Below are 27,139 nucleotides of genomic sequence, written 5' to 3'. Positions count from 1 at the left end.
TATATAGAGGACAGATATAACTGGAAGATAGGCTGATTTTTTTAAAAAAATAACATAGCAATTTTTTGTTCTTACAAACCCAAACCATTTCTTATGAATCATTTTCAAAACATGTACAACACTTGTTCGCATTCATATCATTCAGTCTCTGTCAGTCCTATATACACAACCTTCCCAAAATTGAATGTATCCATCCTATGGGAACATCTCTGGAAGGTATCTGATGTTTTTTTTTTTTAATTTGATTTATATGCCGCCCTTCTCCGAACACTCAGGGCGGCTTACAATGTGCTCAGCAATAGCCTTCATCCTTTTGTATATTTATACAAAGTCAGCTTATTGCCCCCACAACTGGGTCCTCATTTCACCTACCTTAGAAAGGATGGAAGGCTGAGTCAACCTTGAGCCTTGGCGAGATTCGAACCCTGCAGTAATTGCAGGCAGCTGGTCTTAATAAGCTTAATAACAGGGTGCCTTAAACCCCTGTACTACCAAGGCTCTTTATAGGAACATCGATAAGATGGTCCTCTCATTTTGTGACTTCAACTTTGTGGCATTTAGTGTCAAAGATCTCTAAAAATCACTTCTTTTTCACTGAACTCTCAATCCTATTTAAATATTACTAATATCTTTCTTGGAGACAGTTTGGTGTAATGATTATGGCATCAGGCTGGAAACCAGAAAAGTGTGAATTCTAGACTCACCTTAGGCTCCCAAGCTGGATGACATTGGGCCAGTCCTTCTCTCTTAGTGCTAGGAAGCAAGCAAGGGCAAACCAGTTCTGAATTTTTGTCAAAACAACTACAGGGACTTGCTCAGGCAGTCAGCAGGAATCAAGACTGACTTTAAAGCACACAAAAAGAGAATCTATATTGGGAGAGGGTTATTTTATTATTCTTATTTTTATAAGATTTAATGTGTTATAACTCACCACACATAAACACACCTAGTCTTTCCTTTTGGGCAGACTGTATAAACTATAACTTTCAGTAAGGCGGCTGTTTTTATAAGGAGTGTATGTGTCAATAAAGTTTTTAGAAAGGTATTATGTTGCCCTAAATCTCTTATAATTGGGGAAGAAAGTTCTTTCACAAGTAACACCGGGGATTATTTAAAGTTACCAGATACATGTTGGAAAACTATATTTGAGTTACATCTTTTACAACAGCTCAGCTAGCTAGTGCACAAGTTTTTCGGGTGGAAAAGATGAACCATAAAACACACAAAGACAGAGTTTCCAGCTTAGTCACTGCTGCACTGCAGTCACTCAACATGTCATCTTTATATGCTCATAACTCTCTTCAAAACTGAATTGATGGGTATTTATCTGAGACAAGCACACTCCATAATCCAGTATTCCAATGATCTTTCTGACATGACTAAGGAATCTCAGTATTCCATTTATTAAATGTGAGCACTTATATTAAGGAAACTGAGAAAGTTATAATTTGCATCATGGTAACTGTAACTTACATCCTAATATTTGTGGTGTACCGAGGATATGTCTTTGGAAAGCCATAGACCAATTCTCATCACTGAATAACAATGGGGCAAATTTGGAATTAATTTCAAATTTTTAAAAAATGTAGTTAACAATATAGGAATGTACATATTTGCTTGCTTTTATATCGTTATTAATTTTCTTTTTCTTCTGTTTAAAGGTAGCAACTGATAAGGACAATGGCATCTTATTATACAAAGGGGATAATGATCCCCTGGCTTTAGAATTGTATCAAGGGCATGTGAGACTTATCTATGACACAGTGAATGGTCCACCTACAACTATATACAGGTAAGTCTGACTGACTTAGAATTAGTAAAAAAATCCAGCACTATATTAATAAGATTAACATAATTTACCATTTTAGACTGTATATGTTCTCTGCCTTGGAAATCTGCTTTTACTAGATTCTAGAGCAAGAGGCAGTGTGAAAAGTTAGCAATAGAAACAATCCCCACCCACCAAGCCATCCATCCTCAATAATCAAAGTGAAAAATAAATAAAATAAATAACCTTCACTTAATTGTTTCACCAATCTTGTATTACTCTATAAGCTCAGTTTTGTTCTAAGGAGACATTTTGATTCTTTCCTCATCATCATTTTCGAACAAAGCTTTAGATACTAATTGTTTTCAGTTAAATTCATAGAATCCAAGAATCAGAGAATTGAAAAGATCTTGTCAGGGTTCCAAGTAACACCCCCAATGAAAGAAGACTCCAAGGCTAGAAGTTCCTCAAAGTTACATTATATTAGAGATGTCATATTGGTACATCTGGGGAAAATCTGAATCTGAAAGCTTCCAGGTTTTCCCCACCCAAAAGAAAGTTCAAATCCCTTCCCCCTGCACTCACATGTCCATCACATGGTCCAATGAATGCACCGTCCCAACTGGAGATGCCTCCCAGTCACGCCATTCCAGGTGAAGGGCAGAATGTCCTTGACTCTCAGAGAAAAGAATGTTATTATGGCTAGATATTCCTGCAACTCCATGCAATCTCCACTCCCAGTTTCCCACAGCACTAAGTGTGGCAGCCCTGAAGATCCAAAGAAAAAGATGGCCTCCAGGGCTGACAGATCTCAAAAGTCATCTAACCCAACTCACCACTTGATGCATGTTAAAGCACTTTGGATAAATAGCTTCCCAGCATTTGTTTGACAGCCTCCAGTAAAGAAAGACATAACACAATGAAACAACCAAACACACTTTCTCCCCATTGGCAATTCTTATAGGAAATTATACCAAATAGTTAATCCAAATCTATTTCCTGTAGAGAAATAGACTAGTTCATGTCAGTCGTTTTTAGATGATTATGACACCCTTAATTGTGCATCACATTGTCTAGTATTTCTTTTTATTGTGTGGCTGAATTGTGTTTCCTTTGGGGCACAAGGCAGTTGATAAATCATGAATTTACCACCTGGCTTCTTCCCCAGATTGCCTGCTGCTACTGTCATAAACAGCATGTGCGCTGCCGAAGATCTCTATAGAGCAAATTGTAGTAAAGGAAGCCAAGCTACATCAGAATGAATGCATTTTTAAAAAAAAAAAAATATCAAAGCTATTACTTGGTACAATTAAAAATATTTTCTTGACGCAGACTTAGTGCAGGTCATTCCTACTCACCAAAACAAATTGATTGTTCTCCTACACACATGTGAATGAGTTATGCACATTTTCCAACCTCTTTATAATAGGTTAATGGAGAAAAGCCCAGTTCAGAATAGTGTGTGGTTTGTTTCATTTCTGTTTTGTTTTTTTTTAAATAAGTATATCCAACTCTACTGGTACAAATGCACACTGTACCATCTGTGGCTCTTAAAGAAACCCAGAGTGGCTCACCCCACAGTAAAAATATATAACAAATCATATAGCAGTCACGGAAGGAGAAAAGGGATCAGCAGTGAAAAGCAAATCATAAAAAATGTATATCATATCCAACTTTTTACAGCTATAGGAAACTCAAGTATGCAGCAAATTCTCAGCCACACGAGGGACACATTTTGATGAACAGTTCCTAGCAATGCCTTACCCAGAGGCCATTCACCAATTATTCTGGTTTCCCTCTTTAACGTAGTTTTATAAATGCTAAGAAAAAAGTCAAAAAGTGCAAAACAATTTTGTTGTGCTATGAATAGAAGAGGACAACAGAGTCTTCCCAAAACATTTCATGAATGTAGCAGGACACAGCAGAATAATAATCTTATTTGAAAGTACTCCATAAAATCAATGAAGACACTCTGACAGATAACAAACCAATCCGGTCGGCCTTTTTCTGTACCCAAAGTTCTGGAAATATATGGTGCCCTAGAGAAGCACGGGGATGTTGTGGCTCAGTGGTTAAGACTCTGAGCCTGTCGATCAGAAAGGTCAACAGTTCAGCAGTTTGAATCCCTAAAGCCGCGTAACGGAGTGAGCTCCTGTTACGTGCCCCAGCTTCTGCCAACCTAGCAGTTTGAAAGCATGTAAAAATGCAAGTAAAAAAATAGGGACCACCTTGGTGGGAAGGTAACAGCGTTCCGTGCGCCTTCGGTGTTTAGTCATGCCGGCCACACGACCACGGAATTGTCATCCGACAGCGCTGGCTCTTCGGCTTAGAAACGGAGATGAGCACCACCCCCTAGAATTGGGAACGACTAGCACATATGTGCAAGGAGAACCTTTACCTTTACCTTTAGAGAAGCTTACACAAACATCTTCTTTTTAAAAGGGAACCCCTTTCCCTACACAGTAATATTTAAAAGGATTGCCGTTTACGTAGGGAGAAACCGGAAACTGCTTAAAGAGTCTCAGACTTTCATGAGAAAAGTGTTAATACACAAGAAATCAGAAGAGGGATAATTAGCTCAGTTTGGCACTGCCATCTGTTTCTTTTAGAGCTGCATGGTTTGCAAGAGAATAGAATCAAATTCAGGAGGCTGCTTTCTACACTAGATGGTGTATTGATTAATTAGGCAGTACATTGGCTTCAGCAAACTCTATAGTGGAACTGAAAGAGCTGTCATTAGGTCTCAGGAAGTATGTCTAACCATCGTCAGGGTTTTTGTTGGTTACTTTCACTAGTGATTATAGCCTGGTGGGAAAGCCACGAAAACAGACCCTTTATTTTGCAGCTAATCCTAATTGATTCCACATTATAGCATAGGCAGAGTTGTTAAAGCAGTTTTATGCCACTAATTAGAGCATAGGGGAAGGCTCATTAGTTGCAGACAATACACACAGTGACTGATCAGAGTGGGTGCTTGTTCTCTTTTGTTGCTTGTAGAATGCTGTGGTGACAAGAGGCTGTTTCTGATATCACAGCATTATATGCAGCTTCTCTAGCCTGACAAAGTTACCTGTGGCACTAAGATTCAGGCTCCTCATTATTCCTGTACCCTTCATTACCATAAGATTAATGGCCTGTTCACTAATGGTGTGTTCCACCATGTGATCTGTGGAGATGGTGAAAGCTGCTGCTAATGTGATGCCCTTTTGGAAATGTCAGTCTAATCTTTTATTAGTTTAAGGACTATAGCAGAATGAGGATTAGCATCAACCTCAAAAGGGGAAAAATTGTGCTCAGGGAAGAAAAACTGCAGCCAAATAATGTCGGCAGACCAGAGACAAGGAGCTCCTTAAGTGGATTAGATCTATTTAGCGAATGGGATTCAGAATGGGAACAGGTCCAATTCCATTTTCTTTCTATTTGGTGAATCATTTCTTTTTCTTAGCAGTATCTCTAAAGTGGTATCAAATGGTATGGGTTATAACTGTGCTGTTGGGACACACAGAATTTTGGATTGGCAACTGTCATAAGACTCTTAATGCACCTTCCTAAAGTAAGTTAAAAATCCCGCTTTCGCTAAGATACTCCCACTATTGGAAGCAGACTGAGATGTTAGTAGACACCAGCCTAGAAATATAAATACTGTACATCTAAGGTAGTACTAAATAAGCTGGTAACTCTTGGGGTCTTTAACTATATCTTCCATAATGCCTCACTTTTGTCCCTCTTTTGTGGAATATGGCAGGCCTTGACATTCTCACCGTTCAACATCTACATGGAATTGCCAAATGAAATCATTCACCATTTGGGGTCTGGTATCATCAGTATGCTGATAATATTCAATCACATTTTTTAGTCCCAGGCAGCCAACTGAGGTTTCCCAGATGCTATCTCAATATTTGTAGGCTATTTAGGTCTGAATGGAAGGAAACTCTCTGATTTACCAAGTCTTACCAAGACCAGCTGGCAATGAATGTTGGCCCATTTAAATGGGCCCAACGTTTAAGTGGGCCCATAGGAATGTGTTTGCTAACCTTGGATGGGATTGCATCCAAGGTTCCCTATTGAATGGGGAAGTGCTATCTCTGAGTCTTCCAAGATTCACAGCTTGTGTTTGATGAGCAGGTGGCAGATGTGGTCAGGAAGGTCTTTGTGAAATTTCATCTGGTGTGCCAGTTGTACTTCCTAGATCTAGATAAGCACTTATGCCCTAAGTCAACTCATGGGTCAATTCCTGCAAAGACTTTCCTGTGGAGCTACCTTGAAAATCATTCAAAGCTTTCAAATGTCCAGAATGCAGCTGCACAAGCAGTAATATGATTGTTTCATGAGTTGCAAGTGCTGCCAGTTGGTTCAAGATGCAATTCAAGGTGCTGGTTGTGATACATAAAGTCCTAAACGGCAAAGGGTCTGATTAATTGAGGGATTGTCTATCTCTAGAGTCAGTCTGATTTAATCTGACACAGTTAGCACATTCTGGATTGCTTTGATGAATCAGTGTCATACATAGGACCCCAGAAACATGCCTTCTCTATGACAGAGCATGCCCTCTGGAATAAGGTTCTGGAGACCAAGCTATGGGTTAGAATAATTCAAGCCCCTTGTTGGGTGCATACGTTTGTTGCTGATGAGATACACCATGATGCTTACTGTTACCTGTTTTATTCTTTTGATTACACATTTTTTGGGGGTTTTGCTTTTATCTAGAAGCCATCGATTGAACAATGGCAGCATTTAAACCAAAAAAATTAACTACGTTAATTAGACCTAATAGGAGTTGCAGTCCAAAATATGCAGCAGACCCTCATTTTCTTACCCCTTGTCCAAATCTAAGGTGTACCATTATCTTGATTCCTGCACACTCAGCATTAACTTATACATCATTTAAAACAGTACAGATTAAAACTACATATAGCAAAAAGCAAACAACAACAAAAAAAAAACCTACATATGAAATAATTTTTTTGCCAAATCATTACCAAGTTCCAGAAATTCTAGAAAATATATTTATCTACTTTTGACTATAATACTAGAGACTGGCAGATGACTGCAGACACTAATTCCTTCCTTCCTTCCTTCCTTCCTTCCTTCCTTCCTTCCTTCCTTCCTTCCTTCCTTCCTTCCTTCCTTCCTTCCTTCCTTCCTCCCTCCCTCCCTCCCTCCCTCTCTCCCTCCCTCCCTCGCTCGTGAATTTCCAAATTTCCATTTAAGGTCTGTTGCTCTAATCTCACATGAGCCTCTTTTCCCAAAATCATAAAAATCCCCATTTTGTCTCTCTTGTAGTTCTTACTTAGTCAGACAGTTTATCCTGATCTCTTGCTTAGAAGATCAAAATGAACCAAATTGCCACTTCTGGATTTCTTCACTGCTATTGCCCTCCAATATATACATATATAGAAAATATATTACAATTATATGATATCTACAATGAAAAAGAATCCCTCCCAGGCTCATATTCTTTCATTTTTGTTAAAATTGTGCTGAATTGATAAATGAATATGAAGGAGAGGTTTTTTCAAATTTAATCAGATTTTTCTCAGCCTTGTGTCCTAGAACAGAAAGATCAAAGTCTGCATTAATGTTTTCCTGAATATTTAGGTATGTCAGGTAGAAGTCAGTTCATATTTTTGTCAGAGATTATGAAAGGTATTGTCTTCTATCACTGACTTCAAAAGAGTGGAAAAATAGCTCTAGAAAATCCTTTAATCAAATCAGGACTGTCTCATCAGAAATTTTTAATTTTAAAATTGGAAACTTTATCACAACTGTATATATGTATCTGTGTCTTACTAGTTTATTTGTAAAACTTTCAGGTCTGTCAGAATTTTTCTTACTTTGTTTTTAGTCTCTGTTAACTATTCATGTCTAGTTTTCTGCTTTGTAAGAAAAGTAAGGATTATAATTTTTATTATATCTGACATTTGCAGGAAAGGGCTTCTTTTCCCCACTGGATAGTTTTTGTTCTTCACTGTTATTAGAATGTTAAACATTTTAAATGTAACTTTACAATCTCTATTTTTTTTTAAAAAAAAAATACAGTATCCATTGTCAATTTAAGATAATGTAATTTAGGCAATTACTGATACCTTTTGCCATTTCCTGGACAACCTTGTTTATGGTCAATATTAGAAAGCTTGAGTGTAAGATTTGAAATTTTGAGAACTGTATTAGATGCAATGCTTCAAGCCTAACTGAATGATAAATATTTAAAGCAAGACAAAAAAACAAGTGAATTAGTTATCATTCCCACACAACTAAGTCAGGAATTCAAATATATGATATGTTCTTTTGAACATATCCAATGTTGGGATGTTGCAATTTCTTTAGGGAACTGTCAAAAGTCCTTTTTTTTGTTGATGTTATACTCTTACTCTTAACTGAAACATAGACAGATTCACATGTTGAAAAAACGCTAGCCCAAACAATTAGCCCAGAAGGAATTAGCTTTATCTCCACATATTCCAGAATTGGTTGGGACTTAATTAACTTACCCCACTAGGTATGTCATCCAAATGGCAAACAAAATTGATTGCTGCTTTTCGACAAAGGAAGTCCTTAAAGGATTCTGCAAAAAAGAGAACTTTATAGATACCTTGTCTGCTAGGTTTTTTATTTTCTCCACTACCCCACCATGGCCATTTAGCCACATGGGGTAAAAAGGTAAAAAAAAAGCCTTCTCCTAATTTTGTTCTTAGAAGAAGCAAGCTTTTTTCAAGCTACCACACATTTCCTTTAAAAATTTGTTTGTTTATTTATTTATTTATTTATTATTTTATTTATTTGATTTGTATACCGCCCTACTCCCGAAGGACTCAGGGCGGTGAACAGCCAACAATAAAATACATAAATACACAAAATTTAAAAACCCGATAAAATCAAATTAAACTTTTTGGCCCAGACAAATTAAAATACCCCAATAATTTAAAAACAGATTAAAATTTACATATTTAAAAAGGGAAGAGATCAGGCCAAGCCCGCTTGATGGAATAAAAAGGTCTTCACAGCACGGCAGAAGGAGCGCAGATCCGGGATCCTCCGTATCTCCGGGGAGAGCTCATTCCAGATGGTAGGTGCCCCCACAGAGAAGGCTCTCCCCCTAGGGGCCGCCAGTCGACACTGTTTGGCTGACGGCACCCGGAGGAGTCCCTCTCTATGAGAGCGTACTGGCCGGTGGGAGGCTATTGGTGGTAGTAGGCGGTCCCGTAAATAACCAGGCCCTAAGCCATGGAGCGCTTTAAAGGTGGTAACCAAAACCTTGAAGCGCACCCGGAAGACCACCGGGAGCCAGTGCAGCTCGCGCAGGAGAGGTGTTACATGGGAGCGCCATGTCGCTCCCATTACCACCCGCGCGGCCGCACTCTGCGCCAGTTTAAACTGAAAAAGGCAATGACATTCATCAACTACTTTTGAAGTGACTAGGAGGACTAAAAATGGATATGAAATGATTTGACCTTATTATCCCAGATAGCAATAGCGACACCACTTAGACTTGTATACCACTCCATAGTGCTTTGCAGCACTGTCTGAGTAGTTTACAATGTCAGCAAATTGCTCCCAACAATCTGGGTCCTCATTTTACTGACCTCAGAAGGATGGAGGGATGGATCAGCCTGGAGCCCATCAGATTCAAACTTGATTGTACAATATTGTTGGTACATGGAGAAAGCTAGATTGGCCATGTGATGTGCACATGACCATAACTGCTATTAATGAAAGAATAGGTTTCTTATTATTTAAGTCTATAATTCTTTAAAAGACCATTATTTCTTATCTTGAAATCCTAGTCCTAGTCCTAATCTTTGGCATGACTGTCATTCCAGAACTTCCTCCTATAACTCAAAGCTAGAAGGATCTAGTTTTCTGGAGATCTACAGGCTATGTGTGCAGCAAATACCATTTAATTTCTTCAGCATTGTACCATTTTCCTATGGAAATGCATACCATAGCTTGGATTTGGAAATATTTGATTAGGATTAAGTCATCGTATTTTCTTTCTCCAATTGCTTAAGGAATACTTCAGCAGACTTCATTATTTCTAAACTTGACTGTTGAGTGTAACTGCCTAGCAATAAAATTGCTATATAAAATAGCAATTGATAAAATAGTTATCATTATTTCTATTATTCTGCTACATACTTTGCTCACTAAATATCCAGAAACGTGGACAATCTTTTTACTTTCCCTGATTTCTTACAGTTGGAACAGAAATTTTAAATTTATGAGTACATGATGCAACCCATCTAATAAAGTGGAAGCAATTTAATTTCCTGGCTAGCTATCTGGTTTCTAAAGAGACATTTTTTTCAGAGTGTTCAGCTTTCTGTTTCAGCTAAACAGCTTTGTTTTCTGTCTTTTACACAAGCCTGGAACATTTTTAATTACCTTCCGTTCTAGGCACTGTCAATAGAGCAACTGCACGCAAACTGAAACCATTGCAAATCTTTTTAGAAGAATAAGGGTGATAAAGGTGGTACTGAATTAAGCATGGACTTTTAAATATGTGTTTTCCAACTATTATTTTTAATCAGTACAACATAAACACGGGACCTGATTTTGTTGCTCGTACTTTGTTTCTATCCTGAATATAAAATACAGAAAAATCTTAGATATTTTATATTAGGTTGTTTATAAACATAACAACCTTGGTCCTTCCTTCCTTCCTTTCTTTTTTTTTCCTTTTAGTTTTGTGGCATTTAATGGAAAGCAGCTGAGTGAACCTGCAGTCTAAATCATAGTCGAAAGTTAATGTAAGAGAGATATTGGGAGAAAGATAAACTTGATTTTGTTTGTTCAGGACAGCCGTCCAAACTGCCTCCCTTAGGTTCTGTTTTTGAAATCACCTCTCTGCGGGCCTCTTGCTTTTATTAAGGGTTACAGAAAAGCACAGCTTTAAATAAAATGAAACAAAACCAGTTTTAGTAGACAAAACAAAACCATTCCATGAAGCACAAAACAAGCTTGAATCACTGTTTTATGAGGTAGCACATAAGTAACATTATTCTAGTGATGCTTATTTTTTTAAGACTGGATGCAATGGAACATCAGTGTAAGCTGTCTTCTAAATTCCAAACTCTCCAGGGATTCTTGAGCTTCTGAAATCAGAAACAGAACACACTTTGGCTCTTTTTGGAATATTTAGTTGTACATCACCTCTGTTATCACTTGTTGGATTAGATCCATTGGTTGTGACTCCTTTACTATTCATTATTCATGACTTTGTTATATATTATTCATTATCTTGTCTGTGTCCACCTAGGGCTTAATGTTATCACATTAAGCCCTAGGTGGACACAACAAGATAATGTCTATGTCTATCTTAATTGTTTATCCCATTTTAAATAATACCTGGTACAGAGCACAATGCTTCTAACCAAACAGGATTCTGATGTATCTTTTCATGTTACCCAATTTTTCACGCTTATTTATTCTATTCGTTCCCCAACAATGACTGACGATTAGCACAAATCTTAGTGATTGTCACTTGTATTATTTGCGTCAGTATTATTTCTCTTATGTTGATTTTTATTGTTTTGTAATTTTATTGCATTTTTATACCCATTTTTTAATCCTAGTAATAATTTTAGTTCTATGTATTTCTCTGTAGTGTTTTCAGACCTAAAGGTCATAACAAAGGTTTGTTGTTGTTGAAAGGAAATAATACGAATAACAAAGGTTATATGACAAAATATTTCCATTTTTTGCTCTTGGATCAGAGTACTAACTTTTTTACAGTGTCTCTTTTAGAATGCATTTTAATAATGTTATTATTATGAGAATATATTATTATGAGGTTATTAGGAGAATAAACCCACAAAAGTATTATTAATAAGAAAATAAGTGAATAAAGCCATAATGATAATACATTGATAAGTAATACTATTCCGGATGATAAGTTATCATCCGGAATAGTCAGTTCTTTCTCTCAATTCTAGTTTCATGAATCATAATTATGATTTACCATTTAATTTGATTTCTTTCTGAGAACTGAATGAAGGTTATCAAAGTGGCTTAGTGTAGGATCTGCATTGTATTCTCTCGTCCTGTCTTTGATAAGTGTTGCTGACAGCCATTTTCCATAAATTGTCATTTGGTTTTTATGAGCATTTTTTCCTCCCTTTGAATGTAGATGGAATATGGCTATTTTATTTTCTTGGAAGTGTCAAATGAAATACAGCTGGCTATCTTGAAAAGTGTTTATATTTCAATAAGTTTGAAAAAGTATATATTGTGAATTCCAGAGGAATGATTCTAAACAAGGCAGATTCTACTTAGTATACAGCATTTTAATAGGTTTATTGGAATTTAGCCCAAAGTGAAAACTAGAGAACTGTTTCTAATTGGTTGGCAAACAGTTGTTAAGACAAGCTTTGGCTTTTTGAATCCAAACACAAAAATTGGAACCAATCCAATTCCCATTTTAATTTTTCTTTTTCTCTCACACGCACATCCCCTTATTGCTATATCTTACCAAAATAACTTTTGAAAGAGTGTTAGGTATGTTTGCAATCCTAGATCATATACAGTTAATTCAAATGTTACTTTGCCAATTGTAGGGATCAGCCTCATTTTTCTCTCTTCTTCCAAAGCTTTAATTTGGGTGGTAGATTATCCTGATCTAACTTCTAGTCCTCTGTTATTTGTTTACATTCTGATTTGAAGTGAGTGTATAGTACATTGGGTAATATGCAAGCATATTTGCTTCCCCCCCCCCCCCCCCGGTCTAAAAATTGTATTTTTGTGATGCTGTACTGCCATCTAGAAATGAAGCATCAGACTGCACCTTTCTTTAGCTGTACTTCCCACGCTGGTATATTTATCTCTTATATATGAAGCTATAACTACTACTGAAATTTTTATCTATAATGATATTGCCGCTGGGGTAGGAATGCTAAGAAATTATCCTGTGTTTCAAATAATGGGCTTATCTGGTTGATTGTCACATTTTGTAATTAAGCCTTGACAGAGGAATGTTTTCATCTGTAGCATTGTTTTTGAAGGATCAGTGTGAGGACACTTGAATCAGCTCCAATTTTAACACAGTTTCCTCGTTGTAGGATATAGCCTCTTTCTCTACCAAAATCACAGCCTTCGTGCGTTGCTGGCTCAACTGTGGTGCACTGTTCAGTGTCTGTGGTTTTCTTCCATTAATCTCTCGCCAAGCCACTGTCTCTGACTGTCTCTGATCGTTGTAGATTTCCCACACACACACAACAGCATCAAACCAGACCTTCTAGGGTGAAATGAATGAGCATTTATCTTCTTGAAAAGAAATCTTATCCATGAATCCAGGGTTGTCTTTTTGAGGAGACAGCAGTTGCTGATTGAACAAAATGCAAATTTCCAGGCTTCTCTTGAAGCAATACACCTACAAAACACTGATGCACAAGCCAGCCAATGTTCCAGTTCCATATGTTGAAATAACAGAGCTATAAACATGTGTTTAACTTTCTGATTCAAATAAAAATCAGTGTTTAACTTCCTGAGAGACTGATCCTCAGCTGAAGCATGCTCTTAGGATTCTTTATTAAGTAAGTGCCCTTCAAAACAGTTCCCCTGTCAGGATAGTTTCCCTCTGGACAGAAAGCATTGAAAAGGGTTTTCCTTAAAGTAAGCACCTTTCCTCACTTGGTGCAATAAAGGACATCTTCCCTTTATCCCTGAGGCAGGAAGTTGGGCTAGGGCCTTTTCAGAAGGTTCTTTGATGGACAGGCAAACCAGTTTCATCTTCTGAATTTAATAAACTCAATAAACTGAATAGTCAAAACTTTTTGGAAGAGGAAGCCTTGTTCTGTCTTCCAACTTACATACCAATTAAAGCTGAAAAGTATTGAGTTAAGCAGGAAGGGAGGAAAGGAGATTTTACATTGCTAAAAGGTTAGGAAAGTAAGTTTTATTGGAACTATTGTTTTCTAAAAACGAAATCTAATAATCGTCCATTTTAATGTTAGCAAAGGTCTAGACTTTCTCAAAGATCTTAAAAATACTCCTCAACTTGCAACAGTTTGCTTAGTGACTGTTCGAAGTTACAATAGCACTGAAAAAAAGTGACTTATGACCGTTTTTCACACTTACGACCATTGCAGCTTCCCCATGGTCATGTGATTAAAAATTCAGGCATTTGCTAACTGACTCATATTTTTGATGATTGCAGTTACTCTTATTCGCTACCTTTTTCTAATTCTTTTATTCTGACTGCATTTATGAACTCTCTTACATTTCTATTTTTCTTATGGCAATTATATGGAGATCAGATAATTGCAAAAGCTGTTCATCATAACTTCTCTTGTTCTCTTGTTTTTGTTTATTTTTCCTGAAAGTGTGGAGACAGTAAATGATGGACAGTTCCATAGTGTGGAGCTGGTGATGTTAAACCAGACCTTGAATTTGGTAGTAGATAAAGGCACTCCCAAAACCCTTGGCAAACTGCAGAAGCAACCCGTGGTTGGTCAAGACACTCCACTCTACATTGGAGGTGAGTTCCGATTTCTGCAGCGTTTCAGCTGAGGGGCAGGCTTAATAATAGTCTTAAAACCTCCACAAGTGCATAATAAAAGACAATTAGTTGACATGTGAAATAATTGCAGAAGATTCCAATCTTTTTGCCTGAAACACAGTGCTATCTCACAGCAAAACACATGTCGTCCTCGATTTACAACAGTTTATTTAATGACCGTAAATGAAAAACAACTTACATTTGAAAAGTGACTTACGTTCATTTTTCACAGTTGCAACCTTTGAAGCATCCCCATGATCATGTGATCAAACTTCAGATGCTTGGCAACTGGTTCATACTTATGACTATTGCTGTCTCCCAAGGTTATGTATCACCTTTTGCGACCTTCTGCTTCTGACAAGCAAAGTCAATGGGGAAACTAGATTCACTTAACAACCAGGTTACTAACTGATCAGCTGCACAATTTAACAATCACTTAACAATTGTGGCAAGAAAGGTTGAAAAGTTGGGCAAAACTCATTTAACAAATGTCTCCCTTAATAACAGAAATGTTGGGCTCCATTTTGGTCTTAAGTCGAGGATTACCTGTAATGTGTTGATGTTATTATTATTATTTTAAATTCATATATTTGTATGGACTTCAAAATCTGTGCAAATAATTTATTTTTTTAGCATACATTTTTGAAGCATACACACACACACACACACACACACACACGTGTGTTTCTCCGAAAATAAGACCAGGTCTTATATTAATTTATGCTCCAAAAGATGCATTAGGATTTATTTTCTGGTTAGGTCTTATTTTGGGGGAAATACGGTACTAAATGCATCCATCTGGCTGACGATCTTAACTGGGGCTTATTTTGGGGCTTATTACAATCATCCTGAAAAATTGTGGTAGGACTTATTTTCCAGTTGGGTCTTATTTTCGGGGAAACAGGGTATATATTGTTCATTGATAAACTGCTGCAATCTGCTTATCTAATCTAGCACCACTATGTCATTACTTTCAAGTGAAATATCAGAGTTACTCAAATAATGCCCAAAGCATTTTGCAACTTCCTTTGCAGGAATTCCCACATCTACAGGGCTGTCTTCCTTGAGGCAGGGGACAGAGAGGACACCAAGTGGCTTTCATGGCTGCATTCATGATGTTCGAATTAATAATGAGCTGCAGGATTTCAAAGAACTACCACATCAGTCAGTAGGAGTCCTTCCTGGCTGCAAATCCTGTAACATCTGTAAGCATGGAATTTGCCGCTCTCTTGAAAAGACAAGTGTGGTCTGTGAGTGCCATCCAGGCTGGACAGGTTCACTGTGTGATCAAGAACTTAATGATCCCTGCCTTGGCAACAAGTAAGTTTTGTTCAGTGTAACCAGGGGTGGGCTCCACTTACCTTTACTACTGGTTTGCAATGGGGGCACGCATGCGTGCTCGTTTCGTGCACGCCCTTCTACACATGCACAGATCACCCATGATGATGTCGGAGCAGGTGGGTGGAGCCTCCCACCAGTTTTACTACCAGTTCTATAGAACCAGACTGAACTGGAAGTAACCCGCCACTGAGTGTAACATTCCTTACAGATAAAAGGAATGTGTGAAAAATGTGGGATGAAACAATGTGAAATCCAACATATATTTTTTTTCCCTTTTTTTCTATAAGATGCCTTCATGGAAAGTGCATTGCCACCAACTCTGCTTATACATGCAAGTGTATAGTAGGTTACACAGGTATGCACTGCGATCGAAAAAATGATTCCTCCAACTCCTGCAGATTTCTAAAATGTAACCACGGACAGTGTAAGATCTCTGCACAAGGGGAGCCCTACTGCGAATGTGATCCAAGCTACAGTGGAGACCGTTGTGATAGAGGTTGGTGTCTTTGTAATATGTGATACGTGATCTGCGCTGTCCCTTTTACCCATTTACAAAGCAATGCCGAAGCTCTGCTGATGTCTTTCCATTTCAAAGAAAATTTCTATTTGTCTACTGTACATTTACATATTGTCTTACATATGTGACCTGTCTTCCTTTTACTTGACAGAATTGGGGTGCTAATATGGTTAAACAATAAATCTTGAGCCATGGTGGCGCAGTGGTTAGAGTGCAGTACTGCAGGCTACTTCTGCTGACTGCTCACTGCAGTTTGGCAGTTCTAATCTCACCAGGCTCAAGGTTGACTCAGCCTTCCATCCTTCCAAGGTCGGTAAAATGAGGACCCAAATTGTTGGGGACAATGTGCTGACTCTGTGAACCACTTAGAGAGGGCTGTAAAACACTATAAAGCAGTATGTAAGTCTAAGTGCTATTGCTATTTATTACCCATATCAGAAGTTACATCAGATGACAACAGCATGAAGACTTGTCTCTTTTTAATTCCTGTCAGCTGAGTTCTGCAGTAGTTGAGACATACAGCTAGTTCTGTCTTAAATCCTTATTATGTTAGCAGTTTGCATAGTAAATCTTAGATAAAAATCCAGAAATCACAGGGACACAAAAACATCCTTATTCCGATTAGACTACATAGCTAGGTATTGTCTTCTCTGAGAAGCAGCACTTCTTCAGGGCTTTAAAAACAACTTTTCCCAGTCCTACTTACAAATTCTACAAACTGAATGAAAATGTTTTTGTACAGGAAATAAATATCCTAATGAAATATCATTAAGCTATAATCTCTGCCAGGATGAATTTTTGAAAGAGAATGTTACGCAATGCCCTTTTAAAAATAATTTTTATATTAAATTGTGTTAATATTTCAACTAGTGTTTCGGTTAACTTTTATTAACATAAAGGAGATGCATGTTAATATTAATGGGATGTACTTTTAACAAGATTATAGACCTATAGCTAATTACTTTCTCACAGTTTATTAGCAAAATTAAGTCAGAAATTTCTCAGTGTTATAGCTTGATACAGATTATACTAAAGGATATTGCTTTGACTGAGAAATAAAGCTGGACAGATACGTCAGATTCCAAAAAGCATTGTCTCATACTGTCATGCTTGTGAGATAATTCAGACAAGAAGCACACCCAGAAATATTAGTTCTGACTCTATTGTAAGATTACATTGCAGAATATTGCAGGTGTGAAAGTACATCTCTCCCCACCTCATCTTTACAGTTCAAGAAATTAGGGAGTGCCTGTTCTGAGATGTTTACCACACCCACATTCCTCTAAGAGTTCAGTTCCCACTTGTCTGGTCCTTGCCTCCTGCAGCTCTTCCACCTGTCTTTCAAGCTCATTTCCACATATCATTACATATTATTTTGCTAACCTAAGGCCAATCTGTTTCTCCATGTTCCATTTGTACTATGGTTTCCTGATCTACAGATAGGTTTTTCGTGAGGAGGATAAAATGTTCTGAGATTCCCATTTTTCTAAATACACTGCAGACCTTAACATGATCAACACCATCAAAGACATTTCTGTAATCAATGAAGCACATCTCTTTCTGCTGTTGTTTGATTATCCCATATGTATTGTTAATAATGCTTTGTGTTCCTCCGCCCAAATTCAGTTTGAACATCTGGTATTTCTGTTTCCAGAATAACAGAATAACAGAGTTGGAAGAGAGCTTAGAAGTCTTCTAGTCTAACCCCCTGCTCAGGCAGGAAACCCTATACCATTTCAGACAAAGGCATTCCATGTAGAGCTCTAGTCTGTGTTGGATTATTCTGCTAGTGTGCGAAATTAAGAATACTGTGCAATAACTTGCATACTCTGTTATGTCAAGTCTATTAAGTCTTCTTTCTTTGGTATTGGTATGTGGATTGACTTCCAATATGTCACTAAGTCTCCAGATTTACTGCCACAGCTTTATTAGAATCTTTATGAACTAAACAGTGTCATCTTATCTCTTTCAGCATCTGTCCCCTATTGCTTCATAGCTCTTACTCTAATAACACTCCAGAGATCCCTACAAATGTGGTGGCAGCCTTGTGACAGTGTAGCTTTGAAGTCCTCATTAGTCAAGTTCAGTTTTATAGTTGACTATCATTCTTTTGGTTGGCTTTTTATAACTACTGCTTTTGTTTTTTCATTTCTAAGCCGCCCAGAGTCACTAAGGAGTCAGATGGCCTTGAAATTGGATGGATGGATGGATGGATGGATGGATGGACGATAAGCAGGCAGGCAGGCAGGCAGAGAGACATTAATAAATGGAAGATAGATAGATGATAGATAGATAGATAGATAGATAGATAGATAGATAGATAGATAGATAGATAGATAGATAGATGGATGGATGGATGGATGGATGGATGGATGGATGGATGGATGGATGTGGGTGGGTGGGTGGGTGGGTGGGTGGGTGGGTGGATGGATGGATGGATGGATGGATGGATGGATGGATGCAGAGAGACAGAGAGAGAGCATGGACAGACAACAGACAGAGGAATGCTTCCCGATCATCTCAAAAAAATAGGTGTCATGCTGCAATTCTACAAACTTAGATTATATTAGTCACCAATATTACATTGTAACTCTCTAATAGTAATTTAACACCAAAATATTCAGGAAAAGGGTCATTTATAGCAGTTTTTTCTGCAAATATTTTTAGGTCATATGGCATGAAGCCATGTTCTTGATCTTGATCTTCAGATTTTTTTTTAATCAAAAAAATTATAAAAGATTATCTTAAAAGATGACAAAAGATTAACTTGAGCCATGCTTTTGTCTTCACAGAAAATGTTTGTCAAGGAGAGATTATTCGTGAATTCATTCGGAAGCAACAAGATTCAATCGCTTGTGTCTCCATGGTGAAGGTACCTCGTGTGGAATGTCACGGCACTTGTGGGAACAATCAGTGTTGTGTTGTTCTCCGCAGCAAAAGGCGGAAATACGGCTTCCAGTGTGTGGATGGCTCTTCTTTTACAGAAGAACTAGAGAGACATGTGGAGTGTGGCTGTGCAAAGTGTTTATAAGCTTATGATCAGCCTCTTTGCCCTTTGTATCAAATCTGCTTTCCAACACAGGACCTATTTACTTTTAAGTGAAGAAGAGAATATTAAGTATATTGTAAAATAAGCAAAAAAAAGTTATTTTTATTATGAAAAGTGACTATTTTCATCTTTTATTATATAAAATCTGACCATTCTGGGTATATGTATCATATATGAGTTATTTTTACTATGGATTTTTTTTTTACAGTTGGTAAAAAAAATGGGAAAATATTCCAAACCTAAACACAGGGATTAAAAAAAAAAGAGTATAGTTGATAAGCTTTGCACAGTGGCCAGATGTGAAAGGAATTCAAACTGTTTGCCACAGAATTAATGAAACAGGTGTTGAAATGGTCTGGATATATATACATAGTAGGAGCGATACATTCTATGATCATTTGTGCCCAGGATTGCTCAGTTAATAGCCTTCTCTCATGACAATGAAAGCTATATTTGTCACTGTTGTGATTTGCTTGATACAATTGCCAATCACACACACACAGAGACTCACTGTGATAACACTGTTGTAGCTTGGGCCTTATGCACAGATGTTTTTATGCACACATTAATACAATGGTAATAGTAATGTATTTTGTCTTCTGTATATGATTGATTGGCACTCAATTACATTTATCCTATGTTGGGGATCTAGCACAATCACTCATACATGGTAAAGTTGGGAAACGTATTCTTTATAAATTTATTTAGACTAACAAACTCAAAGGACATTTTATGAAACTCATAATGAATAACAGAGGGAATTATCCAATTCCTTGGCACATACTTCCTTGTCCTTCGGCCTGTGAACTAGACCAGTGGTGGGTTGCTTCCAGTTCTGACCGGTTCTTGCGAACCGGTAGTCATAATTGACGATCTGCGCATGCACAGAAGCTTCTGCACACGCGCCCATTGCGAACCAGTAGTAAAGGTAAGTAGAACCCACCCCTGAACTAGACCCTCTATATCTCAACACCCAGAGCATATTGTATGCATCCTCAAGCAAATAAAGAATGAGAAGGTAATTTCCTGTGGTGATGAGCTTTTCATTTGCCATTTCAGAGGATTTAGGGTTTTTTGGTTTCTAGTTGCAAAGCAGAACGGCAAAGAATGCACTGAAACACTGCCTTACCCGATCATGACAATCCATTTTAAAAAGTATTTACACAGATATATTTTACTTAATCCAAGAGTGTGGTATTCAGGTATTATTACCTGAATATCAGTTCTTTGCAACTGACTCTGCATATATTGAGGTGTCTGCAATTTTGCAAATTGTAAAGGAATTTCCCCATACCCTCCAGATGTAAACTGAGCCACATATGGCAATTGCCTAAAACAACTTCTGACTGCCAGCATGTAGAAGTCTTTCCATCAGCCCTGTCTCCACCTGTTGCTGGATTGCTAGTTATGACATGGAGAGTTATTGATACCAATATAGTGCGTGTTACACTTACCACGTAAGAGAACCATGATACAAAAGCTGTTTCATTTAGTTCTCAACATTTATCATCAAGTCTTTCCAAAAGAGCTTTTGGAAAGGAGAATGTTAACAGAAGGAGACATCTCAGAAAGTTGTACTTCAGCACCATAAATGCCTTTCGCCCTTTGCACAACTGCATTTAGCTTCTTTTCCTGGATCTCTCTTCTTTTTCTTGGTATTGTAGTAGTAATAGGAGAGCCTACCTTGCCATGGAGAAGGGTGAGATAATTTTCAGAAAAAGGAAGAATAGGAGAGACAGCTCTTCACATTCCAATGAGATCTTGAAAAACCAGCAGAAATCTTAAATTTGAGATATGTAGACTGTAGCCACATTCATCTGGAGCAATGGTTTAGTACATTTGCCTTTGAAATAGCAAAATATTGGTGTCTTTTCTACTAAGGACAAATGTTTATTTTGTTATCATGCTTCAAGCATTCATTTTCAGAAGTCTTAAGAATCTAAGAATCCTTATTCTATTGCAGTCTTTTGAAAGCCACAATAGTTTGTTCAAGATTTCCTAATGGATTCTCAGGATAATTTTAGGCAGGAGGGAAATAACTGATACAATGGTTACCTCTCAGAGTAAACGGTAATACATGGAGCCTGCAATCAGTGTAAAATAAAACAATCACTAGTTACTTTGCCAAAAAGTGATTGAAATAATAGAGTTCAGTGGCTGGCAGGGGAGTAAAAGGCTGCAATGGAGATTGGGGTTTGTTATTTTGAGCACAATATGTGATCTGGAAGCAGCTGGAATTTATAACACACAAATGCACCGTAGTTTGCGGAGACCAAAAGTTTGCAAAAAGAAATGCAGCAACATTCTTTGAATAAGACTTTGGCACAAGGCATCCTTTCCTTAATGATTTATTCTTATGCATGGCATCTCTTACCCAAAAAGCCTCTGCCTCTGTTGCAGAGCATAATTCAGCCAGAATAGACAGATCTTAGTTGAAAGGCTACTAAAGAATGTATACTCCTAAATAGGAAATGAAAAACATAATATTAAGATAGTAACAAAAAAAGGTACAATCTGTACAATTCATTATCTTCTGTTAGCAAAGTAATATATTTGACAGGACCAAAACTAATAATAACAATAAAAAGCCATCAACGTTTTGTGAAATAATTCCAAAAATGTATACAGAATTTCTGAACTGAACAAGAATTAACCACAGTGGAGTAATATTGGCTGCCTTCCCTCAATATATATTTGGATTAGAAGATTTAGAAGAAATAATAGACACTTTATTTGCTTGCTGCCATTAGATAGTTTATGCTGTGTTGTGTTTCAATTGATTATATGGAATCTGATTTCTTTGTCTGTGTTTTTTAAGTGCCAAAAGATCTATGAAGTTAGTTTAAAAAGTGTTAATTAGATCTCTCTAAGCTGTCAAAATGACAGTAGTACGTCTCAGCTATTGTATGGGGAATGCAGTACCCTACTTTTTAAAAGTAATATAAAGAAAGAACCCTATAAAAAGTGTACATTGGCAACGTGGATTAGTATGAATTTTGTGTATTTTACTGGATTGTCTTCTTGTGATGTAATAAATTTAAGTAAATTGTTGGGTTACGGATAATTGTACTTTGTCTTGTGTTGCTATTTTTTTTTCCTGTCAGTTGGGCACATTTCCAGATCCTTTCCAGACATTTTTGAACCTGTTAGCCATCTCTTGGGCTAGGGGCACACAAGGGAACGTGGAAGATTTAGGAGGTGCAATGGTTCCTGAAAAATTGATCACTTTATTAACTGACATGAGCTTTCATATTATTTAATTTCTGTTCTCATACAGATGAACCACAAGTGGAAACAATCTGAGCTATAACAACACTGGGCAGAAAGAAATCTTTCAGTAATATCTTTTTAAAAATTGATTGGTCCCTTTTTTATATATTTGTAAATATAAAATATGGTATATAAAATTTATATACCATTCCAGTGCAGTTGGGCTGTAAATGAAAATCATTTAGATTTAAGGCAAATGTGGACATCTGGCCCAAGGCATAGAGATGGATTTTAAATTACTACTTTCAATAAATCTTAAGAATCTACATGGGGTGAGGGGGTGAGTCAAAAGGAATTAGTTCAAAAGATGCATATTTAATTCCATCACGGCATAATATATTGCGAAATGACCCTTTTATTCTCTGCCTCTTCATTGTGCTTTTGTCTCAGGTTGCCCAAATAGTAGAAGTCATCAAGACCAAAATAAAGTTATTTCTGATAAAGCAACAAATGACATAAAATAGGAGATTGCATTTCAGATTCTCCTTATCATTAGAAAGAATGAATCTGTTTTTATTTTTAAGTGAAAAAAGACCAAAATGTTTACCACTATAATTTGTTGTCCTCATCATTACCTTCATTTTACTGCCAGGAATGACTGCTTGCTAACCATTTTTATTTTTCCGAAAGATCTATCATATTTATTTTATCCCATAGGCAGTTAAGTCCCTTCAATAGATCCTGGTTCAATACATTGTCTGAGAAGAACACATCTTCTCAAGAAATAAAATTAAACCACTAACAGAATTGCAAACATTCTTCTGAAAATTGTCATGATACAAATTGTGATCAATGGGTTAAGCAGAAGTGAATTATCAAAATAATCAATAGAAAGCAATTTAATCTTACAGCCCTTTTAATTGAACATAGGGTAATATAATAGGAAATGAAACATTAGGCATTCCAGAAAGACAGTGTGTTGCTACAAATCTAGAAACAAGTCTGGTAACAGTAAGTACTTGTCACTTTGTACTTAAGACTCATTCCACACCGATGTGATGGCATTATAGTGACATCATGAGTTATGAAGACAAGATTGTTTTCACTCAGTAAAATTTGTATGTTTAAAGTGAAGTTACTCTGAATTTTATCAAGAACCCACAAATAAATTTAGCAATCTTGAAAAGAACATATACATAAAAATAATGGGAGAAATGAAAGCAGTGCTGGGGTTTGTATTTATCAGCCACCAGACAACTGGCTGCAAAGCACAGATAGCAGAATGCTAATAGGTAGCAAAATTAACAGAAAAATAATTACATGCAATTCTTATCTTGATTCATTCTCTTATGAATGAACACATACGCAGTTATGTGTTCTATTAGGCACTTGGGGGGAAACAGATAACATGATAGGATTGAAGCCAGTAACACAAATACAATTAAGGAATTAGATGAATTACTTCCTAGAATACTAAAGGAACCTGGACAAGTCAATACACATTATCTCTGAGAAATCCTGGAGACCAGGTAAAGTACCAGATGATAGAAGAAACACAAATATTATCCTTATCTTCAAAAAAGTGGTGGTGAAGTGGAGAGAATCCAAGGATTTATAGACCAGTCATTCTGATACCAGTTCCTAGGATGATCCTATTTGAGAATACATCTAAGCACCTTGAGAAAGATGTAATTGCCACAGGGTGATATGGATTTGTTAAGAAGTCTTTCCAGACAAAACATTCCTCATTTTTTGTTTGGGTGACTTTCTATGTATATTGAAATAGAAATAGAATAACAGAGTTGGAAGGGACCTTGGAGGTCTTCTAGTCCAATCCCCTGCCCAGGCAGGAAACCCTACACCAGGGGTGGCTTCTACTTACCTTTACTACCAGTTTGCAACAGGGCTGCGCACACGCACATGAGCAAGCGAAGCGAGTCCGCACGCGTGCTCTTCTGAGCATGCGCAGAAGCGTTTTCATGACATCAGGGCAGTGGTGGGTTCCTCCTGGTTCGGTCTGGTTCAGCCGAGCCAGTAGCGGTGACAATATGATGTCACCGAACCGGTTCTCCCCGCCCTCCCACCCACCCACGTTATTCTTACCTTTTATTTGGTCCCACCCCCAATCTATTGCTGCCTCCTGAGTCCCAGCTGATGACTAGAGGGAAAAAAACTGTTTAAACTCTTGCCGCGGGGCTTCAAAGGGCCGTCCTACAGCTAATCAGTGTTAAAAGCAAACAAATGAGTTGGGTCGTAAGTCGAGGACTTGGTCGTAAGTGCGAGGACCTTCCAGAAATGACTCTGACCAGCTAGCCACGCCCACCTAGTCACATGACCTCTAAGCCACACCCACAAAATAAGCCACGCCCACAGAACCAGTAGTAAAAAAATTTAGAACCCACCCCTGCGTCAGGGTCAGTGGGTGGGGCCTCCCGCCGGTTTTACTACCAGTTCTATAGAACCGGTGCGAACCGGGACAACCCACCACTGCCCTACATCACTTCAGACAAATGGTTATCCAACATCTTCTTAAAAATCTCCAGTGTTGGAGCATTCACAACTTCTGCAGGCAAGTTGTTCCACTTATTAATTGTTCTAACTGTCAGGAAATTTCTCCTTACTTCTAAGTTGCTTCTCTCCTTGATTAGTTTCCACCCATTGTTTCTTGTCCTACCCTCAGGTGCTTTGAAGAATAGCTTGACTCCCTCTTCTTTGTGGCAGCCCCTGAGATATTGGAACACTGCTATCATGTCTTCCCTAGTCCTTCTTTTCATTAAACTAGACATACCCAGTTCCTGCAACCGTTCTTCGTATGTTTTTAGCCTCCAGTCCCCTAATCATCTTTATTGCTCTTCTCTGCACTCTTTCTAGAGTTTTAACATATTACATGGACATATTACATCTTAACTTTGATTTAAAAAAACATTCATTTTTTTAAAAGAGATATCCAATCTAGAATTAAGGAGAAATTTCTTGACAGTGAGAACAATTTATCAGTGGAACAGCTTGCCTCCAGAACTTGTGGGTGATCCTTCACTGGATTTTTCAAGAAGAGGTTGGACAACCATTTGTCTGCAATTGTATAGGGTCTCCTGCTTGAGCAGCAGGTTTAACTAGAAGACCTCCAAGGTCCCTTCTAACCCTATTATTTCATATTCTATTTGAGAAAATACCCAATGGCATTTTCCTTAGTAGCCTACTGAAGTGTGTGCTGAATGCCCTGACAATTAAATTGGTAAATAGTTAACTTAAAATCTGTACTAAAATGGTGCTCATTAATGGTTCTTCATAAAATTGTAGCATTGAATGGGATATGAGAAAATCGACATGTGTCCTGTACTCATCATAACTTTATTAAAGTGAGATTTTTCAGAAAACAGAAAATCTTTAGAGAGTGCAGAAGTGTTCCTCTCTTCTGCTCAACGCTAGTAGCTCACTGCTTATTTCATCTGCTACACTTATCAAAAGCTTTGACAAGCAATGTTGTCTTCATTGACCACCTAAACATTTGCAGGAGACTGAATATTGATTCTTCTGACAGTACTCGCTAAACCTTTGGTGCCAGAGAAGCTGTGAAGCAGAGCAAGTTGAAGCAACTTGATTGCTTTGCTCTTAGAATTAAGGCAATCAGATTGCTTCATGAAGCAGATTTGAGAGAGTGCTTCACTCAAACTTTCAAAAATGGTACTCCTCATTTGAAGGTCTGCACAGTCGTGATTGATTATTCACAGGGTAGTGTGCTTCCATTTACTAGACATGTTCAAGTAGTAGAGGATGGAAAAAGATGGTTCAGTTTGGTTTCTTACGCTATGCAAAGATTTGGACTTAATGACTAGGTCATTATCTACCCCTTCCAGATATAAGATTCAAAATTTGCTGATTTTTTTTTAGTTTAAATGAAAAAACTACAAGTTGATTTCAAATATCTCATCCAATGCCTTTTACGTTAAGGGCTTATCTAATCTTCATTCACCAGGCTAAATAGAACTGGTTTATGGAACTTTCAAAGAAAAATCTTTCAACTTAAATATGTACATAACTTCTATTCAGTCAGCATTCCTTCAAAAAAGCTTCCCAGTCCTGAAAAAGAATTGTGCTAAAGCAGTCCAAATATAAATGAAGTAACTGTTTAAACTATCTTAATTTTAAATAATAAGAAAAAGAGAAAAGTGGAAATCTTTTTAGGGAGCTCATTCTAGATGGCAATCTTTCAAATAACTTTGGTGTTGCATCATAGCTTTATCATCTCCAAGTAAACCCATTAGTTTAAAATGAATTATTTTATTTTATTATCCTTATATCCAGTGGTGGGATTCAAGTAATTTAACAACCAGTTCTCTGCCCTAACGATTTCTTCCAACAACCAGTTTGCCAAACTGCTCAGAAAGTTAACAACCGGTTCTCCCAAAGTGGTGCGAACTGGCTGAATCCCACCACTGCTTATATCGGAATATGCTAACCATGAATGGACATATTAAACGATGAACAATGTGTCATAATGTCATAGGATTGAAATAATGAGCAGTTTCATGCAATATATTTGTGTAAATAGACATGTCTGAAAGAAATCAATCCAAAATGGGATAGAAGACAAATAGATTTGCTCAAATAGATTTCAGTCTATGATGATATGGAAAAATATCAGATTTTTTTTACTAGTTTAATAATCTCCAGTGAAGCACAACCAAACATTTCCTTCCCAAACTTATAAGATAAAACCTATTTCCTCCCAGGAGGCTTTGCAAAAATAAAGCAAGAAGA

At 37.3% G+C, this 27,139-nt stretch overlaps 1 protein-coding gene across 1 annotated transcript in view; it reads left to right on the top strand.

The window, feature by feature from the left end:
* Positions 1-22,232, top strand: part of SLIT3 (slit guidance ligand 3) — a 490,388-nt gene extending 468,156 nt beyond the window's left edge. The window contains exons 32-36 of the mRNA XM_034406116.3: positions 1,662-1,792; positions 14,086-14,240; positions 15,296-15,581; positions 15,890-16,098; positions 18,912-22,232. Of these exons, the coding sequence (XP_034262007.2) occupies positions 1,662-1,792; positions 14,086-14,240; positions 15,296-15,581; positions 15,890-16,098; positions 18,912-19,150 (1,020 nt within the window). The 3' untranslated portion in view covers positions 19,151-22,232. The remainder of the gene's footprint in view (positions 1-1,661; positions 1,793-14,085; positions 14,241-15,295; positions 15,582-15,889; positions 16,099-18,911) is intronic.
* Positions 22,233-27,139: the final 4,907 nt, after the last annotated feature.

This window comes from Pantherophis guttatus, chromosome 2, assembly GCF_059756535.1.
Source record: "Pantherophis guttatus breed Tessera chromosome 2, ASM5975653v1, whole genome shotgun sequence".
Taxonomy (NCBI): Eukaryota; Metazoa; Chordata; class Lepidosauria; order Squamata; family Colubridae; genus Pantherophis; species Pantherophis guttatus.
The sequence above is the reverse complement of the archived record's forward strand: the minus strand, read 5'-3'. Positions and strand labels throughout refer to the sequence as shown.